The sequence below is a fragment of the Lagenorhynchus albirostris genome, chromosome 1 (genome assembly GCF_949774975.1).
Source record: "Lagenorhynchus albirostris chromosome 1, mLagAlb1.1, whole genome shotgun sequence".
In the NCBI taxonomy this organism is placed as follows: domain Eukaryota; kingdom Metazoa; phylum Chordata; class Mammalia; order Artiodactyla; family Delphinidae; genus Lagenorhynchus; species Lagenorhynchus albirostris.
Genome location: NC_083095.1, coordinates 88,015,030 through 88,036,941, shown reverse-complemented (window position 1 = coordinate 88,036,941; position 21,912 = coordinate 88,015,030). Strand labels below are relative to the sequence as shown.

Genomic DNA, 21,912 nt, shown 5'->3' with positions numbered 1-21,912 from the left:
ACGCAGCAACGAAGACCCAAAGCAGCCCAAAATAAATTAAAATAAATAAAAAATTTTAAACCTTTAAAAATAATTTTTAAAATATTTAATTTATTTATTTGGTTGTGCTGGGTCTTTGTTACGGCAGGCAGGCTCCTTAGTTGTGGTTCATGGGCTCCTTAGTGTGGAATGCTAACTCTTAGTTGCGGCATGCATGTGGGATCTAGTTCCCTGACCAGGGATCAAACCCGGGCCCCCTGCATTGGAAGCACAGAGTCTTAACCACTGCACCTCCAGGGAAGTCCCTCAATATCTTGTAATAACCTATAATGGAAAACAATCTGAAAAAGAATTTATATAAAACTGAATCACTTTGCTGTACACCTGGAACTAACACAACAATTGCAAATTAACTATACCTCAGTAAAAATAATGGTTGGACTTCCCTGGTGGTGCAGTGGTTAAGAATCCACCTGCCAATGCAGGGGACACGGGTTCAATCCCCCGTCCAGGAAGATCCCACGTGCCGCTGAGCGACTAAGCCCGTGCACCACAACTACTGAGCCTGCTCTCTAGATCCCACAAGCCACAACTACTGAGCCTGCGTGCCACAACTACTGAAGCCCGCGTGCCTAGAGCCTGTGCTCCACAACAAGAGAAGCCACCACAATGAGAAGCCCGCACACCGCAACGAAGAGTAGCTCCCACTCGCTGCAACTAGAGAAAGCCCGCACACAGCAACGAAGACCCAGTGCAGCCAAAAAATAAAAAAAAATTAAAAAAAAAGAGACCAACTCACTAAAAAAAACCCAAAAGTTAAAAAAAAAGACATATCAACCACGTGCAATGTGTCTGGATCCTGACTCAGGCAAACCAAGTGGAAAAGGTCTTTTTTTTTTTTTTTTAAATAACTAGGGAAAGTTGCAGTTCGATTTATTGGGTGTTAGATGATTTGAAGAAATTGTTAATTTCATTAATGAGAATTGTGATGGTTAAAAAAGTCCTTGTCTGTTATGGGTGAAAATGGGATAAAAAAGTAAGTAAAATATATTGCCATTTCTGATTATAAATACACGTACATGTTTTATATGTATAGAAATGCAGGGGGTGGGGAGTTGGAAGGAAGTACTCCAACTTATTAGCATCCTTGGAGAACACATATGGCTGGTTTTCTTTTTTTTTTACTTATCTGACTTTATTTTCTTATCAATGTACAACCTTGTGTGATAAGGGAAAGTTCAGTCACCGTCATCTCCTAGTGACTAGGGCACTGCAAACAGCTGACCCAAGGAGCCTCTTGGGATTCCTGCCAGGGAGGAGGAGCTGAGACAGGGCTGTGTGAGAGGTGCCCTGGACTGGAGAACCCAAGGGTGCCTGTAGCTGGCAGTCCAGTGCATACAGAGCTGTGAGGTCAGGGCAGGACCCACGGGACTTCAGCATCACCCACCTGAAGCCTGGAGCTGGCCCCAAGGGAGCTACTCCACCACTGTGCCTCAGTGGTGCTAGACCCAGAATAGGCCCACCTTTGGCCCAGGCCCACCTTCTTCCCACAGCTCCCTCCTCACTATGGATGAACTGCTGGGCTCCCCCACCCGCAGCCAGGCTGTGCCTCTGCCTGCAGTCCTACATGTACCACAGAAAGGCCAACTGGTGATCACACACAGGCAAGTCACTGATGGGGCCAGACCTCCCCAGGCCCAGCTCTGGGTGTGCAAACCCCCTGATGATCATACCTAAGAGCCCAGAGGACAGAGGCTTCTCTCCAACCCGTCACCCCCAAGAAGCTCCCACGGATGGTGAGATCCACTAAGAAACCTCTTGGCAGGAACACCTTGCATACATCCTGTACCACTTTCAGGTGCCCAAGGAAGGAACTAAGTATCTGACTCAGCCAAGGCTTTAAGAGAGGAAAGCCAGGAGTGAGAAGCGGAGGCCGTCGGAGTATTGATATGCTGCTTCACTACAGCAGTGGCTGCACCAGAGTACCTCTGGTGTCTTCGAGGCACTTCCCTTGGGTGATGAGCTCCTGGCCAAACCACTTCACTGCTGCCCTCCCTGAGCCCTCAAGGACCTCAGTGTGTGGAGGCAGACAGCGAAGTTGGAGACCTGCCTACTACCCAGGGATGTGGGTCCTATATTTTGGCTTCTGTACTCCAAACTCAGACTTAGATCATGTGCAGAGGACAGTTCTGGGAAAAGGCAAATATCCAATAAATCCTATCTGTCTCCCCCACTCCTAACCTCTGGCCCAACCAAGTTCCCATGGGCCTCCTTTGCTCTCCCAATGGGAGCAAAATAGGAACCAGGAAGGAAGAGGTAGGACTGTGCTACACAGAAATGAGACTGGGATGGCCTGAGGACCAGGGACTGGGGATCCAGAAGTGACTTCATATCAACATCCACTGTAGCCAAATGTGAATGGCAAGAGGAAGTGGCTGGAGCTGTGTCCCCTCTCTCCTTTGACATCTGTGGGGCAGCCTCCCCTCTGCCTGCAGGATTCTTCTTCCCAGCTCTCCACCCAAGCTGGGAGTGCTGGCTGGGTGGGGTCCTCAGTACTGACTGCTGCCACACGTGAGTGACAGAGCACACAAAGGCCGGCAAAGCCACCCAAGCTTGGAGAGCTCGTGGGGAATTCATATTCTTGTTTCCGGAACTGATTCACTGAATCAACACTTACTGAACACTCAGTGGAGGTAGCGAGAGAACTGAATTACTGGGCTTCCTGCAGCCCCTTCCAAACAGTGGAGGGAACATTTCAACAAGAATGCAGAGGTGGGGGAGCCCCAGGGCCGGCTCAGTGCCACAGACTTGGGCCCTCTCGCCACCTGGAGGACTTGCTGGCAGCTCACCCACACCACTCCCTCTTCCACCAACCATGATCTCTGCCCGTGCTTGGGAAGCTGTGAAACATCACAGTAGGTTGAGAGCGTGGAGGGATTTGGAAATGGAGTGTTCCCTGAACTGCTGTTTTCAATCAGCCCATTCACTCTTTGTAATTGCCCTCATGGAGGTATCATGAAGCCCATTTAACAGGCCAGGGAGTGGAAGCTCCAAGACACTGACTTAGAAGATCCAATCACCATTGTGAAATGTGTCACATGTTTTTTGTCCTTGATAGCCCTACCTTTCCAGGAGTCCCCACTGCAACTCCTCTTTTTCAGGCTCAGTGGCTTCCTCGCTCCACCAAATCACAATCAGAGGGAGAGTGGCTACTTGTGAATTTAACATAGTGAGTCCACCTCCTTCAGGGGCATTTCTATTGGAAGACTTCCAATCTAGAAAGGGAAGAGTCTGTCTCATTCCACATTCAAGGAACTTTGGGCATCACTGAGCTGGAAAGAGTTTCAAGAAAAGGGAGCTGGCAAGTTTGGCCCTACCTAAACAGGACTCAGAGAAGGAAGCAGTGTGGCTCCTGAGTGTGTATTTGTGTTGTGTGTGGACTCAAGATCCCACCCTCCTCCAAAGATAACATGAGAAAAGAAAAGCAGTGTGTGACCTTGAGCAAGTTACTTGATTTCTCTATTTCCTTAGTGGTAAAATAATTATATTTGGCTTGCTGTGAGGATTAGAGATCATTAAAGTAAAATTTCAACAGTCAGTGAAAATTGTACTTGATGCAGAAAATGCATCACTCTCAAAAATCCCAGATGCTTCCTTTTGTGAAATGGGTAACCTAAGTGATTCCTCCCTAAACAGGGCCACAAATGGTGGCAGCAGTCGAGTACTACAAGCAGAATTTGTTACCCAAACCAATTTGAGGAATCCCAGGCACTGGTTACAGCCTTCCCTGGTCACAAGAAAACCAGAACCTCTTCAAACTCACCCTCCACCCCCGGCAGAAATGAGGGATTAGACTGTAGCCCAAGTCATGTCACAGCTACTATATCCTCATTCTTGACTAGTAATCTCAAAGTCACAAATGGCATGATGTGATTTGGATCCAAATCTTACCCAGGAAAACCCCATGATTAAAATAGACAAGGTTGGAACTATCATTCAAACGACAGAAAGGTACAAAGACCCTTAACTGGCTCTGAGAAGGGAAAAGGTTTTTCGCTCATAATGACCAGAACTAAACAGATTGTCTAATAATCATCAGTGAGCTTTGAGCCTAGGAGGGCATGCTAACCCTGTGGGGTGGGTAAGACAGATATACTGACCAAAACCTCCTGGGCTAGTCAGAAGCGTGATTTAAGGTCTCCCACGGGGATTCCCTGTGGCTGTCCTTACGTAGGCGCCTCCTGGTTGCCTAGTGACAAAGGAGCCTGCAGTGGCTGCCTCTGAATGTGCAGAAGAGTGGGGGTGTGGCGCGTTAGGAAGGCAATTCTTCACCTTGCAAAATAAGTCACATAGAATTCTCAAGAGTTGAAGAGGCAATTCTTCAAGCAGCGCTGAAAAGTTCCTTGTCTACTTCTACATTTGAGGGATGCAAGCTAGCTGTATCTCACATGGGATTTCAGTTTTATTTGCTTGGTTTTTAAATTATCCTAGAGTCCCTTATTCTTTTATCATCATACCAAATAGCACTTATGTCTAGAAGCACTGTATCCTAAAGTAAAACTGTTCACAACCTTTCATCCCCAACCCTGAGCTGCAGATTTTTGTGAAAATCAGGTTCTGGGCCAGTTAAGTCTTGATAAAGTTGCAAATGGTCTCTTCATAACTGAGCCCTCATCCCCCATCTGGCCACAGTCACAGTAGAACCAGGAACCCAATGGGTAGATTTCTCTCCTTACACAACTTCCAGGCACTCCAGGAAGAAGGGGAGTCCTGGCACCTACCTGCCAAGCTCTGCTCTACTTGCCGAACTTTGATCAGCACGAACAGGTCATTTTGGCTACAAGTTCTCCCAAATTCTCCCTACCTGTGTGTTTCTTTTTTAAAGTAATAATTTATTTATTTATTTATTTTGGCTGCACTGGGTCTCTGTTGCTGCACACGGGCTTTTCTCTAGTTGCGGTGAGTGGGGGCTACTCTTTGTTGCAGTGCATGGGCTTCTCATTGCAGTGGCTTCTCTTGTTGTGGAGCACGGGCTCTAGGCACATGGGCTTCAGTAGTTGCAGCACATGGGCTCAGTAGTTGTAGTTTGTGGGCTCTAGAGCACAGGCTCAGTAGTTGCGGTGCACGGGCTTAGTTGCTCTGCAGCATGTGGGATCTTCCCAGACCAGGGATTGAACCCATGTCCCCTACACTGGCAGGCGGATTCTTAACCACTGTGCTGCCAGGGAAGTCCCTCCCTACTTGTGGGTTTTTTGTTTTGTTTTGTTTTGTTTTTATTTATTTTTTGGCTGCGTTGGGTCTTCGCTGCTGTGCGCAGGCTTTCTCTAGTTGTGGAGAGTGGGGGCTACTCTTCATTGTGGTGCGCGGGCTTCTCATTGCGGTGGCTTCTCTTGTTGCGGAGCACGGGCTCTAGGTGCGTGGGCTTCAGTAGTTGTGGCATGCGGGCTCAATAGTTGTGGCTCGTGGGCTCTAGAGCGCAGGCTCAGTAGTTGCGGTGCACGGGCTTAGTTGCTCTGCAGCATGTGGGATCTTCCCGGACCAGGGCTTGAACCCCTGTCCCCTGCATTGGCAGGCAGATTCTTAACTAGTGCGCCACCAGGGAAGTCCCCCTACTTGTGTTTTTAAGGCACACCAACTCCTCTGTGTAAGCCTCTCTTTTTATAATGAATTATTTTAATTATTCTTACTACTCAAAAGAAACTTCCACCACTGCCCAGCCAACCACTCAACCCCAAGATGCTGAGAGTGGGGACAAGGACAGAGCCCAATTCATATCATGGATTCTGGTCCTTGGGGTCGCACTTGATCATGACTTTCAACCCCAATCCCTTTTTGGATGTTTCAAAGGCCTCCAGAGCTTTCTCCAGAGGAAACCGATGGGTTACCAAGGGCTTTACATTCACAGACTTGGATGCAAGCATTGAAATCGCCATCGGCCACCTGGAAAAAATCACAAGCATCACACTCAACCTTCAGGAGGAAAGAAGGAGGTCCCCAAAACTACCCAGCACAAGATAAGTTTGGCCACATTTGTTTGTAGCTCTGTGGTTCTGCAAGGTCACTTCTACAGGCCAACAATGGAGAAAGGATCTTATGACTTATAATTCAGGAGTACAGAGTCTGTTCCCAAATGTCCCCTGTCCGTCTGCAATGTCTGCCATGAAGCCTAGAATTCCTTTGGCATGAAGGCATAAGGCATATGGAAGCCACTGTGAAAAGGCAGATAAGCCTCCAGTGGGGAAACCCAGGATGATCCAATCATACCCTTTAGCAGCTTGGCTTGGCAGAGTTTATTGGAAAACTAGCACTCTGCTGAGGGAATGGTTACAGACTCTAAAGATGGGAGAAAGGGCCACTGGTGGGGAAGGTGGTCCTGGACAGAGTGCCCCAGCAGGGGAGAGGATGGACCCACAGAACATGAGGTGGGATTTATTAAGACCCTCTCACTTCCCAGGGTGGGACCTGGGGATCTGGAGTGAGAACCAAGGAACTTGAGTTCTTGCGGTTGTCCTGTTTCTCTCCTTCTTCCCTTTAAAGGGGGAAAATGGAGATCTGGCCACTTAAAGAAATGGAAAAGAGAGGGCCTAGACAATGAGTGGCAGACACCCAAGAAGAGCATGTTTCAAAATCCCGCTCCCTCCCTCTTTCCCTACAGCCCTCTCAGCTCTGCCCTCCCATTCTTTAACCACAAGGGAGTGCTCTATATTTGGATCCTTATCATAACACATGGATGTCAGTGTGGCCAGGGAGTGCCCCTCATGAATAAACAGGCAGAGACTCTTGGTCCCAGAGGCCACCTAGGGCCTTCCCTGGACTTGCTGGCCACTCGCCACCCTGGCTCACCCACAACATACTCACGTGTTGCAGTATCGAAACACACCCTTGATGTCCACCTCCCTGGTAGCTGCGTGCACTAGGGGCACACTGGTCATCTCAGAGCCCAGCCCCACAAGCACCAGCGTCCCACCAGATTGAGTGGCCTGAAGAAGAGGTAAGAACAAGAAAACCAAGAAGATGAGAAAATGCAGACCCCACTCACAGTAGCACTGTTGCCATACAAACAGGTAAGTATCCAAAAATTTCAGAGTATGACTCTTTCTATACTGCTGGACTCTTCAGCATGTTAACCAAACTCAACAGAGCAGCAGAGTAGACAATGTCTCCTTTAAAGATCCTGAAACAATACACTTACCAGTGGAGGCACAGTGGGAGCATCTTCTGCTGTCCACAACATCCCAGGAAACAGCAAAGGTTCTCCAGAGAGCAATGAGAATCTCCCCTACAACCATCGCTGACCCTTCAGCAGCCACTGAGCATCTTTCAAATGTTTACTAATTCAGGGGGCATCTCTGGTGGCGCAGTGGTTAAGAATCTGCCTGCCAATGCAGGGGACACGGGTTCGAGCCCTGGTCCGGGAAGATCCCACATGCCGCGGAGCAACTAAGCCCATGGGCCACAACTACTGAGCCTGTGATCTAGAGCCTGTGAGCCACAACTACTGAGCCCAAGTGCCACAACAACTGAAGCCCACGTGCCTAGAGCCCGTACTCCACAACAAGAGAAGCCACCGCAATGAGAAGCCCGCACACCGCAACGAAGAGTAGCCCCGTCTCGCCGCAACCAGAGAGAAGCGCGCGTGAGACAACAAAGACGCAACGCAGCAAAAATAAAATAAATAATAATTAAGGGAAAAAAAAGCTTTACCAATTCAGTACCAGACGTTGGTGTCAGCCACTTCCTCCTCCAGAGTGCTCCCCACAAGACAGAGTGCCAAACCTCTAACGGACCACCTTCTTGGTTAAAAAAAAACAACTACCAAGCACTATACCAATGGGGAGGGCTATAGGACTTCTGTGGTTTAAAAACTGCCTTATATGTGCACGCTGGCAATTAGAAATTTTTGTTCCAGAGACATTCTCCCAATGGTATCGGTCATAATGGATTCATCAGTTTCCTCTTTGAGTGGGCAGAGAGCAAAATTTTCCCCAACAATCTTCACATAACTTCACATGAGTGCTAGGCCTGCTCCAGAGATTTTGGGGGGTCATTGTGCTCGATGATGTGAGGGACAGAAAAATGGGCAATTCATTCATGCTAAGTTTTCATTACAGTTAACAGCAGAAAGCACTTACTGGGACCATTCTAAGTGCTGAGCAATGGAGCAGTAAGACAGCAAACATCACAGCTTCTACCTCCGAGGGGAAGGATACACCCTGGAGAGAGGGCTGTAGTGTGGAGGTGACTCCCAGCATTTGTACTTTTGAGCTCTGGGACCCTAGACGGTGCTCTGTCAGCCATGGGTTCCTCATGTGTGAGAACAGGACGATGCCTCCCCCTCAGCAGGGCTCTTAGGGGTGACAGTCACAGTGGCTGGCACTAGGATGGGCTCAACGTTTTTATTGAAGCACAGTCACTTACAAATCACCTGTGACATATAAACACTGTCAGTAAGGGGGAGGGTATCTCACAACTGAAAAACATTGCTGTCCTCATTGGAAAAGTGTTGGGGGAGGTGTTCAGAATCGTGAGGGAGCCACAGAATACACTAAGAAATTTTCCAGGAAAACTGCTGCCCATTCAGCACTTCCTCTCCACCTGGTAAGGAGGAAGAGGAACCTCTTCCAAACTGGTCATCCCAGGCTGCCAGGAGGCCAGTAGCTTATTGACCACAGGCAAAGGAAATCTCAGACCACTGTTTTGTTGTTGTGACTTCCACACCAAGGAGATGACATCAATTCTACCCTAAGCATTTGCTATGTCTCCTCACGAACATTATCTAGACATCACATGGCAGAAAGGTGACTCTCAGGTATGTCCATAAGGTGCCTCTGCCTAACCTGCCCCTTGGCAGAGTGAACTGTAGCATTCTACAGCACCTGTCATGCATGATGCTCCACTCCCCACTCAGGACAGGCACCGGCTTCAGGCTGGTGAAGGCCCTTGTGTCACATTTACCTCCACGCCCACCTCAGGTAGCCTGGCAACTGGGCCCCCACCATCAATAGTTGGAGATATCAACTTGTTCTCAGATGCCCTCCAGCCAGGGCACAAGAAGAAGGAAGAACTTGTACTAGGAAGCCATGTCTTTTACTGCCTCTCTCTTGAGTGGGGGTCACTGACCTGCTGACAACTTGAAAACAGTAGACACACCTTACTGGTCAAGCCCTCAAGGTGTCTGGCACAAAGCCAGGCACGAGGCAGGAACCCAAGACCTGCCATGGGTTGAACATAGCTCCACTGATCACACACACATCCATCGCCCTCTGGGTTTTGGTTTCTCTTTGCCCCTTCCCACGTGGTGACCACTGACTGTCTCGGACAGTGGAGCAGAGAGCTGGCTGATTCCAGCTGGAACAAGGTTAGGGCAAAAGTGGCACCTGCTCCTGCCTCTCCCGCTGCTTCCTTGGCCCCCGGTGCCATATGCATCTTGGTAGGAGGAGGGGAAGGCAGCTCTGCCTGGGTGTGCCAGGCTTGAGGGCCGTGCCACACAGCTCGAGGGATCAGGTTTTCCCAGAATGTCTTGCACGGTGGACAGTGCCCTTGTGTGTCACTGGCTGTGACTCAGAAGGAAGGAAGAAGCATGTGCTGCTTTGGGAGACAGGGCAGGAGTGCCCAGCAGTGGCAGCTACCGATGCTCTCCCCAGCCCAGCCCCTCCCACCCTAGCACTGGTTCCTTGTCCCCTCTATCCCTTCCTCTCCAGAGGAGCCAGATGGAGTAAGGAAAGCCCAGGCACTGGAGCAGTGTGCTCAAGGCGAGTCACTGGGCCGCTCTCCTTGTAAAATGTGGAAAACGAGAACTCATTTTCAGGGCTATTATACAGATTAGGCATCATGTTTATAAAGCACACAGCAGAGGACACGGCCCACGGTAGAGCTTGGAATCTAGTTCTTATTCTTTTCTTCCTTCTTTTCCTCATACTTTGATTTCTCAATTTTACTCCTCCCTGCCCCTCCCCCTTCAACATCCCATAAATTACTGGTGGGTTGCTGAGGGGTAACTCAGGTATTGGCAGCTTATCTGTTCCTAATTCTGGGAAAGGACAGTAGTAGACAACCGTGATACTGAAATATCACCTCACCTTTGTGACTAGCTGAATTAACGACTGTTAGTTTGTATCAATGACTCAAAGACTACTGTTTTCCTCAATAAAGCAAGATAGGGATTTCCCACACTCAACTAAGGCATGCTTCCTTGTTCCTTCTGTTGATTTTTTTTTTTTACCAGGAGCACTATTTTCATGATCACAGATGTGATCATAACAGAAATCCCATCCTAAAGATATGGGTCACTTAACATCTTTCAAGGCCCATGTATATCTGTTACCTAGTTTGAAGTTCACAATAACCCAATGAAGGTGTTAGGGAAATGTCACTACCTCCACAAGAGAGATAAGAGAGCAGTTATCAAGGAATTACCTGGTGGGGGGAGGGGTGGTCAACACAGCAAATCAGTGGAGAAGCTTGATCCTAGGAATCCTACTTGGTTCACTACCCTGGGCTGATTCCCTGAAGCTGCCTACCAGCTTAGCTACCCTTATTCCACTCACGTATATGCCCGCCTGGATGGAGGTCTCCACCCCTGTGCACTCGATGGTAACTTCAGGCTTGCACCCCAGCAGGCCTTCCACTTTATTGGCAATTTCCTGCGGGCTCTCGTTGGAGATCTGGAGGAGGAAATCAGCTCCAACTTCCTTGGCTTTAGACAACCGAGAGGCTGACAGATCTAAAGTTGAACAAAAGTTTCTTTCAAACTGAGAAACTGGATGGTGGATTAGGGAGAAAAAATGAAGGTGCAGATTCCAATGGCAAGGAAGCTCTGGTGTAGTGATGGTGTCGCTGAGCCCAACACACACACTCTCTAAACACACCCTCACACATAATCTCTTAGATAACTTCTCAAACATCCACATCCTTCTACATCCCCATACACACCACACAGCTCTACACAGCTACACACATACTCTCTCACCTTCTCACACAAAACACGCAATGACACCCTTCTGCATCCCCACTCCCCTCATATATCCCCAACACCCCATACACCACACAACTCTACATGCTCACTCATACACTCTCACATATAACCTCTCCTCATACATACAAACACTCTCAGATACATTATACACACACACATTCTCTCTCACAGATACCTTCTCCACACACACGCACCCTTCTATACCCCACACGCTTCCATCATACCATGCTGCTCCACACACACATACCCACATGTCCTGTCAGAGAACCTCTCCTCACACACACATGAGTGTCTCACTCATACCACATACCTCACACATAAACATCCTCTTATAAACACATCACATACCCCACTAACACCACATCACACACACACACGCACACACACCCTCTGAGCTTGGTCAAACAACCCAAGGGCTGAAACTCTTCTTAGGACCAGGTGGGCAGTATAAGCATCTGAGGTCCACACATAAAGAGCCAGGTCCTCTTCTCTGCAGCAGCCACCCTCTCCCAGGAGCTTCAAAAGAGTCTCCTCCTCAGCCCTGACTTGGTCATCTCCTGGGTGGGCTTTTCAACCCTGGAACCCAGAAGAAAAGAGCAGGAGCCTCGTTAGAAACCCACTACACCAGGAAGGGAACAGGTCTCATGCCCCTGCTCCAAAACTGTAGGCCCAGCTGCTTCTATCCCAAGGAGATTTAAAAAGAAGAAAACCTTACCAGTCACCACCACTTGAGATGCACCCATTGCTTTGGCCACGAGCAAACTGACCAGTCCAATTGGCCCTAAATAAAGCAAGAAATAGGAGACATTTGTGAAATATCAAACACCAGCTCTCCCCCTTGTCTAGGCCATGGACAGGAACTGTATCTTTTGAGTACCTCTAGCATCTATCCCAGTGCCTAACATATAGTGAGACCTTAACAACTGTTTGTTGAATGCATGAGTAAATGAGTGCATGAGGGATTGTCCTCTACCTGGAATCTGCTCCCAGTGCTGGGCTCCTGTTCTCTCTTTGACCCCCTACCTTCTTAGAACCCAACATGCCTCCCCAAGGTGAGACGTGTCCTTTCAGGTGCCCTCTGAGGACCACCTTGGAGGGTGTCCTAGGTTGACCCAGCTGCTCAGGCAGCTCCAGGATGTCCAGGTGCCTGAGAATCAGCCCAAAGACCACCTGCTTCCCCACTTTATAGGCACACTAGATGGTTTTAACACAAAAACCAGACCACAAATAAGGCTATGCAGAATATCTTTGAGGACTTGCTTTTCGGACACTCCCCTTGAGAATAATTTAGTGAGTTCGCCCAGAAAGCAAAACACTGAGAAATACCTGAAATAACCAACAAAGGGCTGATTAGTTAAGTAAACTACAGAAGGATACCAAACAGCTATTAAAAATTATGTCTAACTCTTTTACCTAATGACATAGAAAAATGTTCACAGTATATTAATTTTTTGAAAGAGTAGGTAAAATGAAGCATATTCAGGATGATCTCATGAATTAAACAAACAAAAACAAAAACCAAACTGAAATATTCTACACCAAAATGTTAACAGTGGTTCTCTCAGGCTGATGGGTTGTGTGAGTGCACATGCGTGCAGGTGTGGTATGTATGTGGTATGTATGATTTAACTTCTTTTTCTATGGCAAAAAAGTATTACTTATGCAGAGTTTTTTTTTTAAAAAATCTGTCACGTGAATCCTACAGTCTGCTGGCTCATTGAGGCAAATCTTCTATACCCATCACCCTGCTTAGGAAGCCCTGTAGTCACTTATTTGGCCCTGCCAAAGAAAATCAGTCACAAAGTGTATGAGGATTAACTCAAAATGGATTAATGACTTGAATATAAGACCTGAAACCATAAAACTCCTAGAAGAAAACATAGGCAGTAAGCTCCTTGACATCAGTCTTGAGTTTTTGGATTTGACACCAAAAGCAAAGGCAATAAAAGCAAAAATAAACAAGTGGGACTGTATCAAACTAAAAAGCTTCTGCACAGCAAAGGAAACATCAACAAAATGAAAAAGGCAACATGTTGAGTAGGAGAAAAATATTTGCAAATCATATATTTGATATGGGTTAATATCCAAAATATATATAAGAACTTGCACAACTCAATAGCAAAAAGCAATCTGATTGAAAATTGAGCAGAGGACATGACTAGACATTTTTCCAAAGAATATATACAGATTGCCAAAATAAACATGAAACTATGCTTGACACCACTAATCAGAGAAATGTAAATCAATACCACAAAGAGATATCACTGTACACCTGTTAGCATGGCTATTATCAAAAAGACAACAAGTAACAATTATTGGTGAGGATGCAGAGAAAAGGAAACCCCTATGCACTGTTGGTGGGAATGTAAATTGGTACAGACACTACAGAAAACAGTGTGGAGATTCCTCAAAAATGATCCAGTAATTCTACTTCTATTCAGAAGTGGAATTTTATCCAAAGAAAATAAAAACTTACTCAAAATGTTATCTCCACCCCCATATTCACTGCAGCATTATTTACAATAGCCCAGACATGGAAGCCACCTAAGTGTTCACCAATGGATGAATAGGCAGAGAAAATGTGGTGTGTGTGTGTTTGTGTGTGTGTGTGTGTGTGTGTGTGTGTGTGTGTGTGTGTATAAAATATTCCATAGATATGAAGAATAGATATGGAGCTGAGCTCATAGATATGGAGAATAGATTGATTGCCAGAGGTGGTGGTGGCAGCGGTGAAATGGATGAAGAGGGTCAAAAGGTACAAACTTCCAGTTATAAAATAAATAAGTCCTGGTTATCTAATGTACAGCATGGTGACTATAGTTAATACTGTATTGCATATATGAAAGTTGCTAAGAGAATAGATCTTAAAGTTCTTATCATAAGAAAAAAATTTTATAACTGTGTGATGACATGTTAGCTAGATTTACTGTGGTGATCATTTTGCAATATATACAAATATCAAATCATTATGTTGTACACCTGAAACTAATATAATGTTATACGTCAGTTATACCTCCATAAAAAAATAAAAGTGTATGAGGAATACCAGATCACACCCACAAGGAGTGAAGCATGTTGTTTGGGTCACCAGAAGCAGTTAGAAGCCTAGATGATTCAGTCTGAGGCTGCTAGGCTTGTTCAAGCGACTGGAAGCAGGGGAGGAAGAAGGCAGCTAGCTGCAAGCCAATGTGGGCAGAGTGCTGACTCACAGTGGGCTGGACCCCACTCCTTCTGCTGGTCATAAGCATGGGCCGCCTCATTCTGGAAGGACCAGGAGACCAGTTCTCCAGGATGATTTGAAAGTCCAAAAGTTGCCCTTCCCTTTACTACCAAAAATATTTCCCTAGTTTCCTGTCAAGGGTTGAAAAATAATCCCAAATTGCATTCTTTAAGTGAACAAAAGGGTTATGTTGCCTAGGAAATAACATTGGTTACTACCATGCCTGCAGATATTTATCTAGCAAAGTGCGTGTCATTGAAGGAATGGGACACTGTGATCCTCCCTAACCCGGAAAGATTCTATGACCAATTTCAGCCCTTGGAGGGAGAATGAAATGGGCAGAGGGATCCCCACATTCCCCTTTAATGAACTCACAACCAGGGTGTCATCTGTTTCTTACCAGCTCCGCACACAAAGACCTTGTGCCCCAGGGTGACTCCAGCTCGCCGGCAGGCATGGATCCCCACAGACAGTGGCTCAATCAGGGCCCCTTCCTCAAAGGTGACATTGTCAGGAAGTCTGAGGAGTCATTCAACACACTTAGTTAGTCCCTCCGGGTTAACAGCAATAACAATAGCTAATATTTATTGAGATTTAATTTATGTGCTGGGCAATGTGCTAAGCAATTTATATACATTCACTCATGTAAATCCTCAGAATAGTTCTGTGGTAGATATTATTATTCCCATTTTACAGACGAGGAAACCAAGCCTTGGAGGATTAAATGACTTGCTCCAAAAATTCAAAACCAGTGAGTACTGAGAGGCTTAAAGGGTTTGAACTGGAGGCCAGATATGTCTGATTCCAGAGCCCATATCATACTGCTCCCCCCTGAAAATGCTATCCAAGATAAAGTGTGGTGTGGCTGTCATTCATAAATGAAAAGTTCATTTCACAAGGGTTTAACTTAACACCATTCCAGCATTTCATCTGCTTCTCAAATTTATAACCTTTCTGGTTTCGTTTAAGCAAACAATCCAGACTATCAGCAGCTTTGCGAAACAGTGATTAGAAGCTGACTTCACTCTGTACGTTGTCTCCCATAGTACACACTTCAGAAGAACCATATCTGATAGCAGCAGCTGCCTGGCTGTCCCTGGATTGGTTAAGCAGATTAAATGCTGTGTTACCTTTGCCACTGGGTTCTTGGTTTTCACTTCCCTGTCCACTGGCACCTTGACCCTCTTAACCATCCCACTGATGAAGGCAGCAAATATTTGCATAATGCTTTACAGATTTAGAGAGCTTTCTCCTCCATATCTCATTTAATCATCACCATGAACTTGTCAGGCAGGAAGGGCAGGCTTTGTTGTTGTTGTTGGTTTTTTTTTTTTGGCCACAAGGCTTGCAGAATCGTAGTTCCCAGACCAGGGATTGAACCCAGGCCCTTGGCAGTGAAAGTCGAGTCCTAACCACTGGACTACCAGGGAATTCCCGGACAGGCTTTGTTTTAACCTTTATTCTACAGAAGCAGAACTGAAGCTGAAGACATTGAGCGACCTGCCCAAGGTTACAAGGCTAGTGAGCAGAAGAGCAAGACTTAAACCCAGATGTCCTGATTCCATATCCTCTGCCTGTCCCACATCAGCTGCCTCTCGGTACAAGCAGCTCCGTAGTTAATATCTAACTTGTGCTACCTCCCCACTGCCCAGTATTTATTCAGCACATCCACAACCTCCACATGCAAGAACGTGAAAACCCTCAAGTTCCAAAAAGAGAAAAAAGTGGCAGCCAAACCATGTGCTGATCCCCATGATCCTTCTGTTCCTGATCCTCCACAGAATAAATAACAAGGCCTGCATTCGGCCTGACTGGTGCCCACCACCCCTTTTATCTCCCCTCCCCTCTGCTTCTCTCATATCATTTCCCACACGCCAATCCACTCTCTTGCTCTGACTGTTGTCGTCATCCCTTCTACCCACCAAACCTACCCCATCAATTCCAAATAAGGGGGAAGAGTTTGAAGTGAAATAATGAAGATTCCCAAACTCTCTCAAGGACCCCCAGTCACACACACTCTCTCCAACAGCCCTGCCTCTTCACATTTGGGCCTCCCCCAAAGCTGGTGCTGGGGCTAAACAGAGGGTGGCCTGTGGTCAGGAACTGTGTGCTCCTCTCATCTTTTGCTCTGACTTCCCTTTGGAATAAGAATACCAGGGAGAAATGGGATTGGGGATGGTGATGAGAGAGGATTGTTACGTGGGAGATTATTCCACTGATTAGGCAGATGCTGCCTTATCACACATGCAGCCGTTGCCAGAGTCCTGGGGTCCAGCCCTTTTGCCACTGACCTGGGGAGAGTTACTGGGTCCTCCTTCCCCAACCTTGTTCAGTGGAGGTTAAGGGAAAGGGGATGAGTTTCTTCCCGGCCCTAATTGTTCATGATTTTATAAACACCAGAAAATGGCAAAGCAACTTGGTGGTTTTCACAATGGGATCCAGGAAATAGGAAAAAGGGTTAAAGAATGATCAAGGGCTTCCCTGGTGGCGCAGTGGTTGAGAGTCCACCTGCCGATGCAGGGGACATGGGTTCGTGCCCCGGTCCGGGAAGATCCCACATGTCATGGAGCGGCTGGGCCTGTGAGCCATGGCCGCTGAGCCTGTGCTCCGCAACGGGAGAGAGGCCCGCGTACCGCAAAAAAAAAAAAAAAAGAATGATCAAGAAGCCAAGGGGGAAGAAGGAAGACAGAAAGAAAATAAGGTGGGTCGGAAAATAAAGAAGGTGTGGCAGTGTACAAATCTGCACAAAGAGAAACCAGAGAGAAGGGTGTAGATCCAGGGCTGGGCTGAGGACATAGATACAAAGTACCCCAGGAGAAGAGGAAAGGTAGGGGTCGCATGTCCCCTAGAGGCCCTCCACAGCCCTCCCCTTGCCATTGCCAACCAGAACACTTCCTCCCACACCATTCCCTGCAAACCACTTGCGCCCCCGCCCCCCGACCCCGATTCCCAGTGCAAGGCTCCTTTTCGGGCCTATCCCGGTAACATCCACCAGATACAAGGCCATAGCTATGACACATCATGGCACTGTTTACTGAGCTCCTCTTCAGTGCCAGGCATCGTGCTGAGTACTCGATATGCTTTTCCCACTGAATCACATCACTAATTCTACACATTTCATCATGGCGATGCTATTATTTCCATTGCACAGGAGACGGAGGTTACAAAGTTTAAGTATCTTGTTCAAGGTCACACAGTTGGCAAATGGGAGAGACCAGTGGTTAGTCTCAAGTTTTACCGCCATGCTCTTCTGCCTTCCACGAAACACTTGTTTGCCACTTTGACTTGGAAAGGACCCAGAAAAAGTGGGAAGATTCAAGAACCACTTGCCCAAAGGTGGACTCTGTGTAGGTAAACTGCTCTCTCCTAGAGTGCTGACTTAAACTCATCACGAGGTCCCTGGCCTGTGACTCCTCTCAAGGCCTCCAGTAGACACTAGAAAACTCAGATCTGTCAGACTGCCCCTGTGACTGGCACCTGGACTTCAAAGACAAGCCCCATCCTAGCCAAAAGAGTCACTGCCGGGGCCAGGCTGGGGTAGGAGGAAAATGTGCCTGGTCGGTTCAGAAGGAAAGCAGCATCCCAGAGCTCCATGGGCTGGGGCCCATGCAGAAGGTATAGCCCTCTGCTTCTGCCAGACACAACTTCCCCAAATCACTTTGAGAGTTGAGGTAGGGTAGTGAGCACAGGGCAGGAGCTTGAGAATCACAGCCACCCCAGCTTGACTCCTGGTTCTGTTCTGTGTTCAAGCCAATTAGCCAGTTAGCCTTCTCCTGCCTCTGCTGACTCTCACACAATACTGTAATACTGGTGCCCACCTCGCCATTACAGTTATGAAAGTTAAATAAGACACGCAAAGCACTTATTAGCACAAGACCAGGCACGTAGTAACAATAATTGTGGGGACATCCCTGGTGGCACAGTGGTTAGGAATCCATCTGCCAATGCAGGGGACAAGGGTTCGAGCCCTGGTCCGGGAAGATCCCACATGCCGCAGAACAACTAAGCCCGTGTGCCACAACTACTGAGCCTGCGTGCCACAACTACTGAAGCCCATGCGCCTAGAGCCAGTGCTCCACAACAAGAGAAGCCACCACAATGAGAAGCCCATGCACTGCAACGAAGAGTGGTTCCCGCTCGACACAACTAGAGAAAGCCCACGCACAGCAACGAAGACCCAACGCAACCAAAAATAAATAAAAAAACAAACAATAATTGTGACTTTATGTGCATTGCCTTATTTAATCTCCAAGTGATTAAAAGAGACTGAAGCAGGGCTTCCCTGGTGGCGCAGTGGTTGAGAGTCCACCTGCCGATGCAGGGGACACAGGTTCATGCCCCAGTCCGGGGGAAGATCCCACATGCCGTGGAGTGGCTGGGCCCGTGAGCCATGGCCGCTGAGCCTGTGCGTCCAGAGCCTGTGCTCTGCAACGGGAGAGGCCACAACATTGAGAGGGGCCCGCATACCGCAAAAAAAAAAAAGAGACTGAAGCAGAAGAAGGTTAAGTCATTTCCTCAAAGTCACTCACTAGGAGGCAGTGGATCCAGGGTCCCAAAGCTCAAATTGCCCTGGCTCCACGCCACAGTAAATCCTAGTTGTTGCCAAGGTTTCTACTGTTACAAGATCTCTTTCTCGTCGCTGCAGTGGAAACCAATAATGGAGGACAACTACAATAAATTATCTCCAAGATGGCTGGAGAGGAGTGAGTGATTTCAGCAATGGTTTTCTATTATGGCTCTAGGTGAGGGAAAGTTAGAGTGAAAGACTAAAAAGCAAGCACTGTGAGTCAGTCTTAGCCCTAGTCAGGCTACCCTCCCTCAATGCCTCCAAGAAGGGCAGGCCTGCCAAGGGATGCCTCATGTTTAGAATTACGAGCTAAAAAGAATGAAGAAACCACTATAGGAAACTAGAAGAGCACCAAACAAACATTGGAGAAGAGGTCCCAGGTGGCACAGCTGGGCCATGGGCACTAACTTGTAGCAGAAGTTAGCATTGTGCTTGTAGAACCGGCAGAGGTTCCCGTCATCAGGGGGCGTGGCACAGAAGAAGATGGTTGGTGACAGATTGTATCGGCCAATCTTGCAGAATTCATCAGCTTCTCGGGGAGCACCAGGCTCGATGGCAACACGATCACCTGGGGGAAAAAAACACACAGGCAGGGGCACAGGCAGATGCTGTGAAGAGACACGTGCTCATGGACAGATGCCAGCAGGGGAATCTGGCCGAATGAGCCTCCTTCCCCACTGGGGACCCAGGGTACGCCAGGCAAGCCCAGCCCATTAGTGCCTGCAAAGGAAATACCAAACGCAGCACATACACTCTGGAAGAAAATGACCAGTCCGCCTCTTCACAGGCTAGTTTGGCCTGCCTGCTCTTTTATTGGCTCATGGAACAAGCCAACTTGCCCCTCCAGCTCCACAGCCACCTCCCAGCTTGGGAAACACACAACCAGTCCCATCAAGCCAGGTTTAGTTCCCATTTCAAACTGCTGTGAAAGAGGTGGCTAGTGTGTAGAATTTGCAGGCATTTTTTTCTTCACCTGTTTTGATAATATGCTGAAGGGAGTCATAATGATGGCATGTTTTATGTTCAGTCTCCTAGACAATAACTGATTCCTGGTTAGCAGAACCACTAAGGCAAATGACCCACAGAGGCCTCAGACTCGGGTACAGCAGAGTAACTTTCAGGTTTGTGAATGGCCAGCTCTATTGTACTTCTATTCTGTGTCTCACTACGCCCACTTGGAAACCCAGCTTTAGAATTGGCTCTTGCATCTTCTTAGTATGAAAATTTTCAAATGTACAGCAAAGTTGAAAGAACTGTATGGTGAGCACCCAGATGTTCTCAACTTGGTTTCTTCAATTAACATTTAGCTACAGATTAATCTGAAACTTAACCTTCAAGGTAACTGGGACAATATGCTTGTAGAAGTGTTTGCTCCCCTTTGCTTTTATCATCATCAGTGTACCTCCTTAATCCCTTCTAGCCTGATTCACTTATCTTGTTATGAGAATAATGTGTAACTTTGTGGCTGAAGACTTGCAAAGAATGAAGATAACGAGAAATTTTATTCTCAAAATAGTGACATATTACCTGCAACCACAGATTCAATATCAGCCCTGAGAATAAAGATCCTTGGTACTTAAAAAAAAAAAAAATTAGCTACATTCACTTTATCACATATCCATCCCATCTATCCATCTCTCTTCCATCCATCAATTCATCTTCTTTTCTAATGCATTTCAAAGTAGGTTGCACACATGGGTACACATCACTCAGCTTCCTATCATTATACTTCAGCTTGCATATCATTAGACTTCAAAACTTGTTTATGGTTCCTTATTAAGGTAAAGTTTAGATGCTGACAAAATGCACAAATATTAAGTAGATCATTAGACGAAGCTGATAAAGGCATTCACTTGTGTAATGTAAACTCCCATCAAGACAAAGAACATTAACACTACCTCAGAAATTTCATTCCTTCAAGTCCCTTCCCAGCCAATCCCCACCCCACCCCCAGAGGGCGTACTAACAGAGTTAGGGCCCACCTGTGCCTGAGGACTGTGTTAGGAGCCTGAGAAGAACCTGTGAGAGGTCTGCCCTTCACCAAGCAGAGACATGTTAAGCTATTTTTATAAGTCTTTTGTGTTCAAAGGACTTACTGGATAGTGTAGTCCTGGTATGTAGTAAGTACACATTAAAAGTACCAGTATTGATGGTGATTGTAGTAGTAGTAATATATAGTAGCATTAATAACAATCTTTATTGAATTTATCATTGTTATAATTATCTGAGCTGGTAGTATCACAGAGGAAATTCAAATAATAAGATAAAAAGGCAGGAGGATGTGACCAAGATGGCAGAGTAAGAAGAACCTAAGCTCACCATCTCCCATAGGCACACCAAAATTACATTTACAGAGTAACTATCAATGAGAGCTAGCAGAAAAGATTTTCCACAACTAAAGATATGAAGAAGGAACTACAACAGATGGGTAGGAGGGGCAGAGATACAGTATAGTCAAGACCCACACCTCTGGGTAGGCAACCCACAAACAGGAGAATAATTACAAATGCAGAGGTTCTCCTCCAAGAGAATCCAAGGTCAGAGCCCCACATCGGGCTCCCCAGCCCAGGGGTCATACACTGGGAAGACGAATCCCCAAAACATCTGCTTTGATGGCCAACAAGACTTTTGTACAAGAGAGCCAGAGGGGGCTGTAGGAAACAGAGACTTCGCTATTAAAGGGCACTCACAAAATCTCACACACTGAGACCCAGCACAGAAGCAGTAACTTTTTTTTTTTTTTTTTTTTTGGTGGTACGCGGGCCTCTCACTGTTGTGGCCTCTCCCGTTGCGGAGCACAGGCTCCGGATGTGCAGGCTCAGCGGCCATGGCTCACAGGCCCAGGTGCTCCGAGGCATGTGGGATCTTCCTGGACCGGGGCACGAACCCGTGTCCCCTGCATCGGCAGGCGGACTCTCAACCACTGCGCCACCAGGGAAGCCCAGAGGCAGTAATTTAAAAGGCAGCTGGGTCAGAACCACTTGCTAATCTTGGAGAGCTTCCCAGAGAGGCAGGAGGTAATGGGACTCCTTCTGGGAGCATAGATGGTGGCGGCAGCAATTTGGGGGAGCCTGTTCTACCACAAGAACACTGGTGCTAACAAGTGCCATTTTGGAGTTCTCCCTCTTGCCTATTAGTGCAAAGGGCTTACGTGCCCATCAACCAGTCAGA

The 21,912-nt window shown here is 47.2% G+C and overlaps 1 protein-coding gene across 1 annotated transcript in view; it reads right to left on the bottom strand.

Annotated features, from left to right (window-relative positions):
- Positions 1-5,632: 5,632 nt before the first annotated feature.
- Positions 5,633-21,912, bottom strand: part of SORD (sorbitol dehydrogenase) — a 35,523-nt gene continuing 19,243 nt past the window's right edge. Inside the window, exons 4-9 of the mRNA XM_060149155.1 lie at positions 19,150-19,309; positions 14,575-14,693; positions 11,670-11,735; positions 10,527-10,702; positions 6,838-6,959; positions 5,633-5,919 (exon numbers count right to left, since the gene is read on the bottom strand). Coding sequence (XP_060005138.1) covers positions 5,754-5,919; positions 6,838-6,959; positions 10,527-10,702; positions 11,670-11,735; positions 14,575-14,693; positions 19,150-19,309 — 809 coding nt within the window. The 3' untranslated portion in view covers positions 5,633-5,753. The remainder of the gene's footprint in view (positions 5,920-6,837; positions 6,960-10,526; positions 10,703-11,669; positions 11,736-14,574; positions 14,694-19,149; positions 19,310-21,912) is intronic.